The 17,493-nt window shown below is 39.4% G+C and overlaps 1 protein-coding gene across 1 annotated transcript; it reads right to left on the bottom strand.

The window, feature by feature from the left end:
- Nucleotides 1–221: 221 nt before the first annotated feature.
- On the bottom strand, nt 222–15,609 carry MSMO1 (methylsterol monooxygenase 1). The gene is made up of 6 exons (XM_045831166.1): nt 15,458–15,609; nt 10,261–10,546; nt 6,235–6,383; nt 5,247–5,373; nt 3,340–3,494; nt 222–1,302 (listed from the first exon to the last, which is right to left on the bottom strand). The coding sequence occupies exons 2-6, from the start codon at nt 10,513–10,515 to the stop codon at nt 1,107–1,109; spliced, it is 882 nt and encodes a 293-aa protein (XP_045687122.1). The 5' UTR covers nt 10,516–10,546; nt 15,458–15,609; the 3' UTR covers nt 222–1,106.
- Between the last annotated feature and the right edge of the window lie 1,884 nt (nt 15,610–17,493).

Here is a 17,493-nt window from a genome sequence, read left to right as displayed (position 1 = left end):
GAATTATCAACTCCTGATCTGAGTTAGAATCTAGATTGAGATTAAATCAGCCCTAAAAAGTTTAGTTCTATTCTTCCATACATTTCCTAACTAGAGAAAAGAGCTGCTTCAATACCCTTTACTGAAACAGGTCAATGGACTCTCCCACAATAGAGAGCCCTAAAAATACATTTTGAAACTGTTAAATAAATAAATAAAGCAAATGAAGCACTTACAAAAAATAAAATCATTCCTTTTATTACAAAACTTAATAATTTAATGATTTCTGTACTTTTCCTTGTAAGAATAAAATAAAAGGTGACAGCTGATGTTCAAAACTGGAAACCAGGTAATCAGACAGAAAAAAAACACATTTATTTTAATAGCTCAAAGTGCAAATACAATCAGTTCACAAAGTTTCAAGATACAGCTTTAAGTGTAATAAAAACCTGATTTTCAAAAATTAATGGGTAAATAGCAGAAATAAAGCTTAATTTTTTTAAAAAATTCAAGGAACATGAAAACTTTTAGACTAAAATATTCCACTTATATCAATTCAGAAATACCTAGATGTCGGTAGTGCACTGGAACCCATAAGGAGTTCCCAAAACAACAGAAATCACCCCAAACTGGCCAGCTGCAGACCAGACTGGAAACTCCTGGTGCTGGCAGCTCTGACGTTTGCAGCCTCATCCACACTGGATCAATCGATGCCATTCAACCCATGATATTTTGATCTTTAGGCAAACTCTAAAGAATGTTTAAAATTCCACATGAGCCCAATATCCACTATGAAAGAGTTTCTCAAATGGTCACTATATATTTAAAATACTGAAAGACCAGTATCAATTTCAGGCCTGTGGTGTTACTGGAGGGGAAAAGACATAGATCTTCTATTACTTAAAACCTTTCTGTAAGGTTAGCAACATGGTGCTTGAGACTTCCTTACTTATTTCTACACATACAGAACCTGAAAGTAGAAAAAGTTCCCACTAGGAAGACAAAGGTGGTTAATTTTTATCACTCGGCAGACAAGACCTATGCTTATTTCTGCTCCCCAGAGGCAATGTTAGCTACTAGTTTTAATTCGGGAAACTGTACATCTTCAGGCAGTGTTACATAAATACTTATTCAGTCTTTTTCTCAGTCTTCTTCATCCTTTCTGTATAGGCAATGAATTGAGAGTCTGTTCCAAAAATTCGATCCCACCACGTGAATGTGGATGCGTAGTTTCCAATGAAGTTCATGTGGTGGAAGTCATGGTGCCGGGAGCCAGCATAGAAAGGGATGAGGTTTAGAGGGTTGAGAGGAATGTCATAACCACTGAAATAAAAATAACCAAGATTATGGAGAAACAATTGACATTTTCACTGATAGCCAGTCACGTTAACTAATTCAAATGTTGCACTTGACCTAAGTCGCTTTATTTCTGATACACTTACAAAAGCCAAAAACTTAACAGAAAATACTGCATATTATAAAAACCACTTAAGAAATTTTTTTTAAATCTATGGAAATTATGTCATATTAAATCACACATTTTAATGAGTGTCTAGGAATTTTCTTCAAGGATACACACACAAACATTCTTTTTGCAGTCCATGGCCTAATAATGGTATTCCTTCATATTAGGATGCAGCTATATATAAAATAAAATATGGTAAACTGATATTCCGCTGGGTATGAGTTTTTGGTTGTTAACTATCTTTGAAACTATTTTGTATAATACGTATTATAGTCTCAGGGAATGAAGAAGAGGGGTTATAGGAATGACTAGATTTTTTCATGAATTATTTTTTTGTTTTAGAGGAAGAGCTTCCTCACCGTAACCTATAATAATGTCTTCAAGAAAAGGTGACGGGACATTAGTATCAAGCATTAGGAAGGTCAGACCTGAGAATCACTATGTGCAACTTTTACTTTAGTCAATGACAACTTGGAATTAAATGCACCACAATTAATTATAATACAAGTGTGCTTTCTATAGCTGGATGAACACACACTTTCTAAAAGAGTATCATTTAGAGTAGCCTCCTTTATTTCTAATATGTATCTAAAATCTGACAGCCAGATAAACACCAGTCCAAATCACCCCAATCTCTCCCTCCCTCCAGAAGGCTGAGAAGGAAGGAAAGAGGAAAGAACAACGAAAGAAAAGGAAAGAAAGAATGAAAGAAATGGCACTTAACAATTATCTATAGAAGAATGGTCTCTGCCTAGAATTAGAAGATCTGTTTTGCTACTTTAGTGGTTTAAAAAAATTCTTAGAATTTAATATTCCACTTTCATGGGTATAGTAGTAAGTCCCAAGTCAAAAATGCAATGAATATATAATTTTAAAATAATGAAAAATTAGGATGTTAGGTACTTTAAAAGGCATTACACATAAATAATTTACCATAAAATTTCTTCCAAGCAACAGAAAAGGAGCAGGTGAAATATGTAAATGATACAAGTAGTAATTTCATCAATGCTGGGCAGTGAGACAATACTCTTACTCAGTAAAAGCTAAATAATTCAATGTTTTTTCCAAGAGTTAGGCTTAAATGCACTACACAAGGATAAAGGATTGAGAACTCAGAATTATGGTATTTAACCAAATCTTTACGAAAACCACTCGAACAGTTTCATTTGAAGAGTGTTTCAGGAAGACCTAAGCAAGGCATGAAACCTAAGAGCCACAAAAATGACTGGTTTTACTATGGGAAACTTTAAAAACTTCAGTACTAGAAAAGAATCACCAAGAGTTAAAATTCAAATGACAGATGGATAGAAAAATTTAGAACATATGTAACCAACAAAGCTTACACACACCGATAGGTTTTAAAACATATACCCTAACAGAAAAATGAGCAAAGTACATAAAAAGGTAACTCAAAGAAGAAAAAGTATTAATGATCAATAAGCGCACAACAAGACGTACAGCCTCACGGGTCCCTGGAGAAACGCACGTGGATACAGCACTGAAAGCCTTGTCCTCTTACTGACAAAGATAAAAAAAGGGTACTACCCAGCTTTGGAAGCGCGTTGTAGGAGGGAAAGCTTTCTTCTATATTTCTGCTGGGAATGTAAACAGGGACCAATTTGTGAGGGCAGTTTTGAAGTACCTATCAAAATTGTATTTCATTTAACCAAAAAGAACTTATACTCCCTGTTAAAATGACATAGCCACAGACAAGGATATAAAAAAAGTCTCTGTTATTTGAACTTCCATCCCATGGTTATGCTATCTTGTTTTCTTAAAAATAACAACACTAACAAAATTAACTTCTCCTATTAGTGTACTTATATATAACCTTATGACCATGAAAATAAAGACATCTGATGACACCTCACGCTGGGACAGAACCCAGAGCTCACCTGTGGACATCAATAGTTTCTAGCAAACGAATGGTCACCCAGGCCCAAAGAAGAACTACATGATCGCATAAAAGAATGATTCCGATGAAAAATCCAGTTCCAAGAATTAGGGTTTCCAGGGGATGTGCATATTCAGCTTCCATGCCAAATGGAGCCTGAAAGAAATAGGTAAGAATTCCTTAATATATCGTGACAGCTAATGTAATGAATCAGTTTGGATAGGCCCTGGTGCTTGGGCAATCAATCTGGACATTTCCGTGAAGGTATTTTTTAGATGTGGCTAAAACTTAAATCAGCAGACTCAGAGTAAAGGGGATTACCCGTTATAATGCTGCCAATCAGTTGAAGGCCTTAAAAGCAAAGACTAAGGTTTGCTGAGGAAGGGGTTTTTAAAAGACTGCAACAGAGAAGCCCTGCCGGAGCTTCCGGCCTGCTGCCCCGTGGAAGTCAGGCCTGAGACTGCTGCATCAACTCTACCTCAGTTTCCAGCCTGTGGGTTCCCTGTAGATTTCACACTTGCCAGTCCCCACAATCACATGACCCAATTCCTTAGAATTAGTACTGGTAGTCTGTGTGTGTGTGTATCTTTTATTCTTTTTCTCCAGAAATCCTAATACATATATTCTAATTTATTTATGAATATAACTTGTAAATTGTCTTGTTTCTATATGTAATGATAACATATATACACAATAAAAGTAATTCTCAGTAAAAAACATTCATGATGTTTTTGTTCCTACCAAACATCCAAAGGCCTAGTAGGGAGGTCCTTAACAATATCTCAATGTCTTTGATGGCTTAAGATAAAGGCATTAAACAATTGACTCGAACGCTAATTTTGGTTTATGCGTCTGAATTTGTTCTGCCAAGAAAGGGATGCTTGATTTAGCATACAATTAGCATACCAAGTAATCAGGATCAATGTGGAACACAACACAACTAGTCTGACAAATCTACATCAAAAGCAGTTCTGATAAAAAGCCACTGTTTTTAAGGCTCAAATACAGAGAAGAGACTACTGGTTGCCAGAAGGGAAGGGGGTTGGGGAACTGGATGAAAAAGATGAAGGGATGGGGAAGCACAGATCAGCAGTTACGAAACAGTCACAAGGATACAAAGTACAGCACAGGGAAAACAGTCAATAATACCATCACTATGTATGGTGACAGTTACTAAAAGTATCAGGGGGGACACTTTGTAAAGCATGATCGTTTAACTGCTACGCTTTACACCTGAGACTAGACTAATATAAAATAATACTGAATGTAAACTGTAATTGGAAAGAATCATTTTTAAAACATTTTTTATGGGAGTCAGCAATATGGTAAAAATGTTAAAACTAAATTGGTAATTGTTTTAGAAGTTTAAAGATTAAAGGTTTGCTGTTTTGGGGGTCCCATTTTAAAAACCCCAGACCACTATTGCTTCTACCCAATCTGCCAGGTAATCAACTGTGTCAGGATAGAGCTCTGGCCACAAAGATCAGAGTCTGAACTCTTTCATGTCACATTTTCTTCTTTCAGGTCTCAATTTACCATGAAATAAGACACTAAAGGAAATTTGTAGCACTGGCCTGGTAGCCAACTGGTTAGAGTGTCATCCCAATATGGCAAGGTTGTAGGTTCAATCCCCAGTGAGGGCACATCAAAGAATCAACCAATGAATACATAAATAAGTGGGACAACAAATCAATGTTTCTCTCTCAAATCAATAATTAAAAAAAAAAACAACCCAAAAACAAAAATCTGTAGCACTAACTGGCCATGTCTGTATAGGTATATGAGAAACATTCTTAATAATCATGCAAAAGGAAAAAGAAATAAACAATATTTTTAAAAAATGCTCAGGAAGTTAAACATGACATTTTGCCTCTAACAGAAAAAGTATGAAATATAATTCTAACATACCTGAAACTCATGATGAACTTTATGAATATATTTATATATTTTTTTGTGGTGTAAGAGCCTATGCAGGAAATAGTGCCAGGTGTCCTCAATCACCGCACAACCAAAGCATCTTGCCAAAAGCATATACCTTTAGGATGAAAATACTGTTGTGAGTATAAAGTGCAATGTAGACTTTTACTTGCGACCACTGCTTGAGACATTACATGAAATCAAATATTTATCAGCTTAACCTAATTGGATATATCGATCAATAAATTCTCAAAACTGCTAGATACAAGGTAGCTACATGATACCATCCCAAAAAAAGACTTATATACATTATGCAGAAAAAGTACAGCTCTGGCTGGTGTGACTCAGTGGACTGAGTGCCTGCCTGCAAACTTAAAGGCTGCCAGTTTGATTCCTAGAGTCAGGGCACATGCCTGGGTTATGGGCCAGGTCCCCAGTGGGAGGCGCATGAGAAGCAATCCTCACATATCAATGTTTCTCTCTCCTTCTCCTTCCCTTCCCCTATCTTTGAAAATAAATAAATAATAAAATCTTAAAAAAAGAAAAAGTACATCTCTATACCGGTATACTTGTATTCAGTCATGTCAGGAACATATACTTGAATACAAATATTACTGGATCACAAATACCTGTGCTCAAGATAATACATATGTGTCTATATGGACACAATTTTTATAAACCTCACAAACTATTCTCATTGTTTTCATTCATTTTAGACTTAAAATGTAATTTTTTTTTGTTAGTACAAGCACCTTCCAATAAAGTATTACACTAAAATAGAGAAAGATCTAAAAATGGGAACATTTTAAGTTTCTACCATGGTTTACTTTTCTACATTTTATTTACTTTCAAAGTTTAGAACAAAGAAACATTACCCAAATCAAGAAAAAAGATAAACATTAAGGAGATTTTAATCGGGTGGCAAGCCATGACTAAGCATAGAAATCAAATCTTTATTAATTTGTTTGTATCTACATACCATCTTGGCATATGTTCCCAACCATAAGGAATATTGAAATATTCTGTAAAATAATAAGTTCCACAAATCAAAGGAAGCTGGATACAAAAGTGATTAAAGAGAAGCACTTTAAAGCATTTCCATTGGTTTTCCCATGTTTCTGGTTTATCCTACAGAGAAAAAGCACAAATATTCAGTATTAGTCTCTTAATAGCAGCCTGACATCCAGAAATAAATTCCTAATTTTTTCTCTAATGTTTAATAAGACCTTAATTCTGTGTTATTTAATTAATTGCTTTGTGAATTCTATATCACAGTTACTATGTTACAGCAAATGAAGCCCAGGAATCGCAACCTTCTCCCCTCTAAATTCCTGACAACTACCAACACTAAAGTAAAGAAACTGTTACTAAGCCTGGCTGGCGTAGCTCAGTGGATTGAGCTCGGGCTGCGAACCAAAGTGTTGGTTCTCTAAAAATAAATAAATAAATAAATAAAATAAGGGAGGGCGGGAAGAAGGGAGGGAGGGAGGGAGGGAGGGAGGGAGGGAGGGAGGGAGGAAGGAAGGAAGGAAGGAAGGAAGGAAGGAAGGAAGGAAGGAAGCGGGCTGTGAACTAAAGTGTTGCAGGTTCGATTCCCAGTCAGGGTACATGCCTGGGTTGCAGGCCATGGCCCCCAGCAACCACACATTGATGTTTCTCTCTCTCTATCTCCCTCCCTTCCCTCTCTAAAAATAAATAAATAAATAAATAAAATATAAGAAGAAGGAAAGGAAGGAAAGGAAGGGAGGGAGGGAGGGAGGGAGGGAGGGAGGGAGGGAGGGAGGGAGGGAGGGAGGAAGCAAGGAATTGTTACTAGACAAGCCCAGGCATAATGAACATCAGATCTCAGACCAAAGCAGCAGCACAGAACAAACATCTCCCTGGTCTGTGCTGCCCACAGACCATTCACTTCTTTTATCAGGAATGTCAGAGAAGAAACCTGTTATGTGAAGATTACACCTGGGTCGCCTAGCAATTGAAGCAGTTGTATCAGCAGCACTGAAAGCCTTTACTACACAGGTATATCGATGCTTCCAGACATTTGGCAGTATTCATTCCCAGAAATAAGTGCATTTTTGTTCATATACAATAACAGAATTATAAACTCTGAGCTGGAAAAATTTCAGAGATATGTCCATTGGTTCCCAAAGAATGGAGAGCTACTGTCCACAGATGAAGTTCAAAGATTAATGGCAAAATGAGTAAAGCGAGATCAATGTAGTAAACATTCATTGAAATCTATCTCATCAGCATACTAAACTAGCTTAGCAGGCCATGTTAAAAAGAAAACAAAACACTAAATTTATTCAATTTAAAGGGCTACACTTACATAAGAAAAAGTGGTTTTGGCTTCATAAAAGATGGTGATAATAAAAAATTACTGCTTTGTTTTAAATACCCTTACTTAAAAATTCAGAAATCTGCCAATGAAATTTTTTCAACCGAACCACAATATTTATGGGAGCTACTTACTGGTCAGAAGCCAAAAAGTCTCACTACCTTGCCCGGACCACACAGGCAGTTATTAGCAGAACTGGGACTAACTGAAATCTAGGTCTCCAGTTCTGTTCTGTTCTTGAAATTTTGAGTTACTTTCCCTGACCAAAAACAAGGGAAAAAAGCATTAAACTGAGAATCAATCCAGAGAGCCAGGTGGTCTCTAATCTCAGGACCACGACTAACCAGTTAGCTAGCTCTGTGATATAAGTCAGTTTTCTCAACAATATAATGGGGAAATTCCATAATTTATAATTGTCTTTCTATTTTTATTCTGAGCATTATCACCCTATTCCTGCAAACCTTCAGCCTGTAACTGGGGACAAAGTATAGGGAAGATTCTGGCTTGGGCTGGCAGCAGCACTGTTTCCGACAGTAACTGTTTAACAGACTTTTAATATCCCGGCTAGAATCTGATACCTATGTAATGCAGAAATTAACACAAAAATTAATCAATTATAATAAAATCACATGCTATACTGTTTCAAGTGTATACAAATTAGTTTCAAAGACAGTTAACCACCAAAAACTCATACCTAGTGGAATATCAGTTTACCATTATTTTACTTCATATATAGCTGCATCCTAATATGAACGAATACCATTATAAGGCCATAGACCGCAAAAAGAATGCTGTTAGTATACTCATCCTTGAAGAAAATTCCTAGACAATTATTAAAATGGGTGACTTCCTAAAAAGAAATAGATCCTACAAGGTCTACTTCATTACTTCTTTATTCCTGTATATTTCCCCCTCATTAGTATACATGTGTATTAACTGGCACACTGTCTATTCTTTTTGAAAGCAGAAAGTCTTTATTGCTATTTCATCACCAACAGCAGCTTCTTCCTGTACCCTCAATGTTTCAGGGTATCTGCTTTCAAAATTCATTAACCTGTAATTAACTTGCAGTGATTTTTAATCCCCATATACTGTGAAAACTTATACTGATTTACCATCACAGTTTATTTTAGCATCAAAAAAAAAGCTCAAAGCAAAACTTTGAATGGCTGTTAAACTCAGAGAAAGACGTGCTGAGGATAGATGTGAAGCCACACTACCCAGCCCTTGAATCTGTTTACAAATGACTACCAGTAACCAACTGGATGATTGCTTGTCCTTTCTTTTCCCATCCTTTATTTTCAAGCCACTCATAAAACATTGACTAAAAGATGTCTTCCTTTCTTTGGAAAGGTTAACACCTCCAGTCAACAACTCAACTACAGACAGCAAAGGACAATGATACCTTGGCCTGGCCGTGCATACAATGAATCAGACACATAAGCAAATCAATGGGTAATACAGGGTAGCCAGAATCACCCCAAACATGCATTAGAACTTGGCACCCAAACTAAATTCTCACTTTCAAGGCAGGCCCTTGTATAAAATAATATTTTGGAACTTTCGTGTCCTCAACTGAGGGTAACAGGATGCTCTCTTTTGGGCCACATCCCTTTTTATTCCCTCCCTCCTTTCCCTTTGTTCTTCCCTCCTTTGGCTTGGAGCCCACAGGCACCTGCCCCCCTGCACTAGTCCCAGAGAACAGCGCTATCCATACTGGCTGAAAGTGAGACTCGCTGGAAGAGGCAATGAAACCAAGAGACTGGGAGAGACACTGTGTGTACTGCCACCCCACACAGACTCAGTGAGAGCAAACTAGTCTCCACAGCTGAACACTCTCAAGATGTCTACTTCCTAGCAAGGCTGTGTGTGCTCTTGAGCTTAGTTTGGCATGACTTTTTAGAAAAGTAAACAGTAAGCATGAGAAACTATCATGGGTTCACCAAGTGCTGATAAATCCTCTCTGATAAGCTAAGTCTAGATTCCTTCCTGCAAACTCCCAAGCTCACTAGGGGACATCACATCTACTTAAAGCACAACTTTTAACAAATTATTCTTGAAACAGTTATCAGTAATGACCTAAGGCTGTGCTGTCCAACAAGTGACTAGTTGCTAAACTGAGACACACTAAAATTGGGTCTAAAATACACGCTGGATTTCAAAGATAGTGATGAAAATTAGAATGTATCTCATTAAGTACTTTTTAATTCTGATTACTTGTTCAAATGATAATCATTGAGATTTGCTTTGTTAAGTAAATGTATTTTAAAATTAATTTTCCTATTTCTTTTTATGTTTTTATGTATTCTACCAGATAATTTAAAGTTACATTTGTGGCCCTACCTGGTGTGGCTCAGTGGACTGAGTGCCAGCCTGCGAACCAAAGAGTCGCTGGTTCGATTCCCAGTTGGGGCGCATACCTGAGTTGCAGGCCAGGTCCCCAGATGGAGGTGTGTAAGACGCAACCCCACATTGATGTTTCTCTCCCTCTACTTCTCTCTCCCTACCCCCCTCTCTAAAAATAAAATCTTTTAAAAAAGTATATATGTGATTGAATTATATTCCTGTTGACAGCCCTGATCTGGAGTCTCTCAAGACAAAGTCCCAACTGCTTTAAAAATATGCAACAGTAATGATAATATTCCACTGCGAGTCCATCATACTCACCTTTTGAATTTTGTACTTCTTCATGTAAGGTATAAATTGAAACAAAAACCCAGGTAAACAGAACAAGAAATAAATGGCCTCGTGAACTATCAGGGAGCCCCATGTTGCAATCTGGAACTTGGTGTAATTGTCCAACATATAGTTCCAAGCATTTTTAAACGGTTCTTGCAGAGGGTTCTCAGGTAAAAGTGAATCTACATACTCCACAGCCAAGGATGCTGAACTAAAGATGCTGACACTTTCATTTGTTGCCATTTTTCAAATCTTTGCACAAGGCCTTATAATTCTGTAAACATAAATAAAAACAGAAATAAGCAAGAATGCAAACAAAACAATGAAATTCCAAGAAAACAGTTTCAGAAAATGTATTTTTGATAATTTTAAAAATAACAATTACTGAAGAAGCACCAATTTCTCAGGTTCTAAATATGTAGTTAAAAAAAAAATACAAGTGTACTGGATGTCACCACCACTTCCATTTGTAGAAACTTATTTCGAAGCCACATGTTATATACTCTGGTTTCTCTTCAGACTGCATAAATCTTTAACCTTGTACTAAATATATATATATAATAAACTATTTTTTAAATTAAAAAAAAAGTCATGTTAACTCCTAAGAGCAAGGTCAAAGTAACAGTGGATAAAGAATTTCAAGCTTTCCTTAAAGAGACTTTTTAGTATGGTCTCCATGGAAAAACTTGTAATTTCAATAGGCAATAATGAAGTTTAAGTGTCACTTAAGCCCTAACGGGTGTGGGCTCAGTTGGTTGGGTGTCATCCTGCAAAGCCAGTTCCATTCCCGGTCAGGGTACATGCCTGGGTTGTGGACTTACTGCGTGAAAGACAACTGACTGGTGTTTCTCTCCCTCTCTTCCTCCCTTCCCTTCTCTCTAAAAATAAATAAACAAAATCTAAAAAAAAAGGAATAAAATCTTTTTTAAAAATGTCACTTAAACCCAAAAGAACCTACAAAGAAAAAGCCTGCCAAATATGACTACATAAAAATTACATACTTCTGCCCTGACTAGTGAGGCTCAGTAGAGTGAATGCCAACCTGTAAACCAAAGGGTCACTGGTTTGATTCCCAGTCAGGGCATGTGCCTGGGATGCAGGCCAGGTCCTCAGTAGGGAGCATTCAAGAGGCAACCACACACACACTGATGTTCCTCTCCCTCTCTTTCTCCCTCCTTTCCCCACTCTCTAAAAATAGATAAATAAAATCTTTTTTAAAAAATTACATACTTCTGCCCTGGCTGGCAGAGCTTAGTGGATTGAGTGCAGGCTGCGAACCAAAGCATTGCAGGTTCGATTCCCAGTCAGGGCACATGCCTGGGTTGCAGGTCACAGCCTCCAGCAACCACACATTGATGTTTCTGTCTCTCTCTTTCTCCCTCCCTTCCCTCTCTAAAAATAAATAAATAAATAAATCTTTTAAAAAATTAGGAGAATTAAAAAAAATTACATACTTCTGACTGGGGAAGAAAAAGATTACAAATAAAGTCAAAGATCATACTTACGACAAAAGGCTACAGGATATGCTTAGGAAAAGCTTAAAAACCCAACAATGAAATGACAAAGGCCATGCACACTTGGTTCACAGAAAAATAAATACAAATGCTCAGTAAACAAAGAAGCAGTTCAATTTGACTGAAATAAGGACATGAACCCTGAAACAAAAATCTTTATATGTCATAGTGCTCAGTACCCAGTACTGGTAAGTGTAATAATCTGGGGAAACAGTCATCATTACACATTGTTCATGGGGTGGAAAGTGTATATGTGGGGGCGGGGGTAGGGAAGACTAGTACATCTTTGAGGAAAAAAATCACAGTATCTCATAATTCAACATGCATACACCACTGACCCAGCAATTTTCTCATTCCAGTGCACAAAAACAGGTATGCTAAAACTGAAAGAAGCACTGATTATAACAGGAGAAACAAAGAGGAAAAAAATAAAAAGAAATCCACCAGCAAGAAATGAGTTAATAAATTCTAAGTTCTTCCACAGAGAATTATACAGCCACTTGAAAGAGTAAGGAAGATCTTTATGTTCTGAACAGAAAGATGACTAAGACCCGGTGTTAAGTGGATCAGCAAGTTACACAATACCCACAGCAGAAGCCCCACTTATGTTTTTGTCCAAGTCATGTATTTTACCCATGCACTTCCATGCATCTGTGTGCACATACAGAGACACTCACAAATATAGAAAATGTATGGAAGGAAACAGGGGACAGTTCAGAGTGGTGACCTTTAGGAAAAGGGATCAAGAGGTAATGGGTCTGCGTCGTGCTCAGGTGCACCCACAGTGCGGGGCTGTTAGGAAAACAGAAAAAAATTTTTACTTATTTTATACCTTATAATTTTTTCATGAGTATATTTTACTTTTATAATAAATAAGCTTAATAGGTTACCAAGTGAAAAAAAAGAGAAACTTAGCCAACTTCCTCAGGTCTCTGAATTCACTTTGCATCCTTATTCTTTTGTCTAATTCTCAAGGGACTGACCCCGGGAGACTATCATGTGTCCTGTGCCTTCCCAACCTCCAAACTTCTCTTGGCTCACCCAACCTCTCCTCTGAGACTGACTAAGCTTGTGTTCAAGTCTCACCTCATCAGGAACTTGTCCAGCATTCACTTTACCTTTCTCACCGTTTGTCCCTCTTCACTGAGTCTACCCACCCCACCCCCCCGCAAGCTTACAAACACACTCACGTCTTCCTTCCCTGAGGAAAGCTTTCCCAATCTCTATCATCCCTCTCTCCCCCAAGCCACTGTCCCATTTTTCTTTCTTTGAACCAACCAACTTCTTTTTCAAAGAAGAGATTGATATGAAGCCTCTGATGGCTTAACCCTCACACACACAACTCACTGGACTACTTGGAATTTCGCTAGCTCACCACTCATACCACGCTATCTTCAAAGATCTTCTAAATTGTGAAATAAGTCATTCCAATCCTCACTTTTCATGACATGATTACCAAATCTGATAATGTTGAAGCAACACCACTTACCAGCTGTGTGACTGTGATCAAGTTACGTAACTTCTCTGAGCCTTAGTTTTATCATATGCAAAATATAAAGAACAATGGTACCTAGCTAATGGGGATCTTTTCCCAATGTCAAATAACCACCAGTACACTTTAAATAGCTTATCACTTTATCTGTCAATTACACCTCAATGAAGCTGAAAAAGAGAAAAAAGCAATAGTTCTTCCAATGAATCCAAGAAAGAATGCATGTGAAGCACTCAGCACAGGGCCGGACACAGTAGTTCTAAGACGCTAACAAGAACTGAGCATTTCCTATGTGCCCGGAACTGGATTCTAAGTGTGCCACATGCTCTCTCTCTATAGAAAGAATTTAATCCTTACCACACTTTCATGAGGTAGGTAGGTACTGTCATTATCCCCATTTTCTAAATGAAAAACCCAGGATTAGAAAGATCACACAACTTTCCCAAGTTACAAAAATACTAAGTGGGGAAGCCTATGCTATTATCCATTACGTTATACTTTAATTATAAGTAATAATGCACACAATAAACATTACAAGAAGAGAAGAATAATTCCTACAGTTTGCCCACGCCTCTTAAAAGGGTATTCTTTACAGGCTGTCCTCCTTTTCACATTTCCCAGCAACTACATCTGCTTTCTATTCTCCTCACTACCCTGAATTTACTCTTATCTTACTAAAATCACTAAGGATCTCCTAGCTGCCTAATCCAACAAACATTTTTTCGAGCTTATTTTATTTAAGTGGTCTGTAAGACCGGATACTGCGCTCATTAAAATATGTTCTTTCCTTGGTTCTTGGTGTTATGAGAACAAAGAGGACCAGAAAGAGTTCCTAGAGAAAGAGACTATCTAAACTGGACCCGGATGCTGGTGGGAGGAGACCGGAGGAAAAGAGAGAAAAGTAGAGTGAGGGAGGGGACACACAGGATGTTTTCAGCAGAGGGAACCTCAGCTCCAAAGACGCAGCCAGGACAGGAGAAAGGATACCGCACTTTCTGATTCAGGACGTCTGTGGGACAGCTTTTGAGAAAGGAAGACTTGACGACAGAGACTGAAAAGTTTTCCAGTGATGCTTTCCTTACTCCTTTCTAGTAATAATCTGGTAATTCCATTTACTTTAGGTGTTCTTAAATTATTGTTTTTTCACAGTTGGCTAATATCCACAGCCTCTATTTCCAGCCCCCTCCCCTAAACCCCAGGTTCTAATTACCCGAACCCACTGTCTAGCTCCAGTTAGACAGTTTGGAGGCATATAAAGCTCAACACATCCAAAAGTTCAGCAACTGCTCCTCGCAAGCCTGCCCATGTACTCTTCACCTCCCTCGATACCCAAGTTTTGAACTGCACTTTCACCTACTTAGTCATCTCTGACAGAATGTTCTAAGTTTCTCCTGCCTGTGAACTAGGTAAAATCTTGAAACTCTCTCTCGACACATAGAGACACCTGGCTGAACTAACATCCAGGAGTTTACTCTTCATACACAAGGGAGGAAAATGGGCAAATTGCTGCCAAGTGAATAGAAGCTAAAAATAGGAAATAAAGAGGAGAGAGGAGGGGATATACTGTATTTTCTTTTGCTTTTCTCCTCCTTGGACAACCTGATTGACCGGAAACCTGTTCTGCAGCAGGCTGACTAGGTCCTCAGAAAAAAGTCGTCATCTGTGAGTTCTTTGAGAAACCTTGATGTTTAGCTGTCCCTGCTGGTCTGCCAGTGTCGGACCCCGCACCTTAGTTAAGCCCAGATTGCACCAGTGCCCTCATTTGGACTTGCCCTGCCTCGATATTGCCCCTTTAAGCCCTACTTCTAGGGCACAATGTCAGGTTTCAACCCTCTTAAAACCCTTCAAGTTCAAGAAAGTTCCGAACCCCACCAACCCCATCTCACATACATAACAGGTCTAATCTCCTCTGCTGCTGTTTTGTAAAACTTTCATCACTCCATCACCCTGTAATGTAACCACCGTCTAATATGTCCAGTCTCCGGATGACTGTAAACTTATAGGTCAAGAAACAAGCCCCAGCCCCGACCCATCACTCAAGAATTTCACACCATTCTTCCTCTTGCTGCTCGCCGCCCTCACACTGGGTATAAGGGTGCCCCTACCCGGCCCTGAGTGCGCATTCCCTGGGGACCCCACTCCCTTCACCCTCCCGGAGCACACGACCCCCCTTCCTCACCTACGATCCTCTATTGCGATTCCTTCACCTGGATGCTCGCGCGGAGAATGCCTCCCACCGCCACCCAAATTCGACCAGGTGCCCCGACCCAGGTAGCCGCTTCTCCCACTTGCGGTGTTAGGCCCGTTCCTCCTGTTGTTGTTATTGGCTTGCGAGGCTCCCGCCCCGCCTTCTCCGCGCCATGATTGGCCTGTGCGCTGGCCGGCATCGTGCGACTCGCGCAAACGAATCACCGGCGGTGCCAACCATTGGCGCCCCGAATGGAGTGAGGATAGTGAGACCCAGACGCCCAGTCAGTGATTGGCGCCGCAGCGCGCCTGGAGGCGGGGCCGCACGACAGAGCGTGATGTCAGGAGGGCGGGCGCAGAGGCCGCTACGTGCAGGTCGCAAGGAGTCAACGCCCTGGCAACTTGGGTTCCACCTGAATTTAGCGGGCACTGTCCTCGTGCAGGGGAGCGCGTACTAGAGCAACGTCCCTGCCTGCCACTTTGAGATGTAAACTTTGCAGCAGCCGCGTAGCCAAAACCCGGAGAGAGAATTGCAGGAGTTTTAAAATCTGTTTTGACCTTTTTTGCTTACGGACAGCCCGCCTTCCTCTGGTTTACCCTGGACTTAGGTAATTCTTCCTTGTGGCCCTAGCCCAAGTATCCTTTGATAAACCCCTATATATGAAAGATGGAGAATTTCAAACACATTCTGTCTCCTGCGACAGTCCAGAGAGTTAGTTACCATTATGCCCATATGGTAGATGAGAAAACCCAAGGCTCAGAAAGGTTTAGAAAATGATTTGACAGAATAGATGGCAGGTGGCTCCTGTACCTGAGGGCTGCAATTCCTGTGTAGGACAGTGAGAGCCAAGGGACTGGACAGAGTGCTGAAACTTAGAACCTTGTCTACAGCTCTAGCCTTATCTCAGTCTTCTCAATACTAAAGTACAGCGTTCTAGGGTGTAATAGTGTGTACAGATAGTGCAATAATTACGAATTTACAATTTCACTTGAGTGCCTTTTTAAAATTCACACGAGGACACCATTTGGGCTAGTTGAAAGCACTTTTTATACAGTAGTTTCTGACAATAGAATGCCGTTGCTCCTTTCACAGTATGTTGAAACCGGCTCTTCTGCCTGAAATAACCATCTCTCCAACCCATCAATTCATGTATTACCTGCTTCAGGAAGTCCCCTCCTAAGGAATGTCTCTCTTTCGGTCCAGGGGCTTCTACTCACTCTTCTTACTGTCCCATGTATCTGATAGCCACATTCTTTGTAAAGTATCACGACAGAGAGGTCACATCAAATGAAGAGAAATAGGATCTGTCCCTTGGGCGTTCAGAGTCAGAGCCCTGTCTTTAGGAGGCCTGTGCACACGGAAGGTGAGTAGTGTCCTTGAGTGGATGGTCTGGTGCACCACCTAGGTCCCCTTCTTTAGGACTGAAGCAGGTGTGCAGCCTGAGTCCAGTGACAGGTTGATGCAGGGGTATCAAGGCTCCGCCCCTTCCCCCAAATTCAAACTGCTTTGCTCCACCAAACCCAGCTCCACAGCCTCCCCTCCTATTGGCTGTGGTTGTGGGTATGATTGCACAACAGCCCACTTTCCCCTCTGCCCAAACCTGGTGCCCTCTGTCAAGTAATATTAAAAGCACACCTTGTGCGCTCAGACTTGTCACTTGTTGCTTTTGTCACAAAAGCAGTGTGCTTTTGGATAAGTTACTTTTCGAAGTCGTATCTAGTACTTCTGTAAAATAGGTATACGTACATATCAAAGAGTGTTATGACAGTTAAATGAGACTGTGTGTTAAGGTCCTTTGCACAGTATCTGTAATACAAGAAGTGCTCAGTAAATGCTGGCTTAGAATCCTACCAGAGTAGATATATTTACTAAATCAGAGCAGGTATGTATATGTGGAGGGGTCATTATTTAAAGCCTTGGAGATTCATAGCTCAAAGGAAATACAGATGTGGCAGCTCAACTCACTTATTTCCCTACAATGAAGAAATGGGAGATTCAGAGAAGAGCAACAATAGCTGTAATTTATC

Source organism: Phyllostomus hastatus, unplaced genomic scaffold (assembly GCF_019186645.2).
Source record: "Phyllostomus hastatus isolate PE091 unplaced genomic scaffold, TTU_PhHast_1.1 phas_contig_159, whole genome shotgun sequence".
NCBI classification, from domain to species: domain Eukaryota; kingdom Metazoa; phylum Chordata; class Mammalia; order Chiroptera; family Phyllostomidae; genus Phyllostomus; species Phyllostomus hastatus.
The sequence above is the reverse complement of the archived record's forward strand: the minus strand, read 5'-3'. Positions and strand labels throughout refer to the sequence as shown.

What these genes read in the sequence shown, in the direction of transcription:
- MSMO1 (XM_045831166.1), bottom strand. Translation starts at nt 10,515, where the DNA reads ATGGCAACAAATGAAAGTGTCAGCATCTTTAGTTCAGCATCCTTGGCT. An exon ending in AGAAGTACAAAATTCAAAAG is followed by an intron (nt 6,384 to 10,260) that starts GTGAGTATGATG and finishes TTTTCTCTGTAG; the next exon opens with GATAAACCAGAAACATGGGA. An exon ending in TGGGAACATATGCCAAGATG is followed by an intron (nt 5,374 to 6,234) that starts GTATGTAGATAC and finishes TTCATCCTAAAG; the next exon opens with GTATATGCTTTTGGCAAGAT.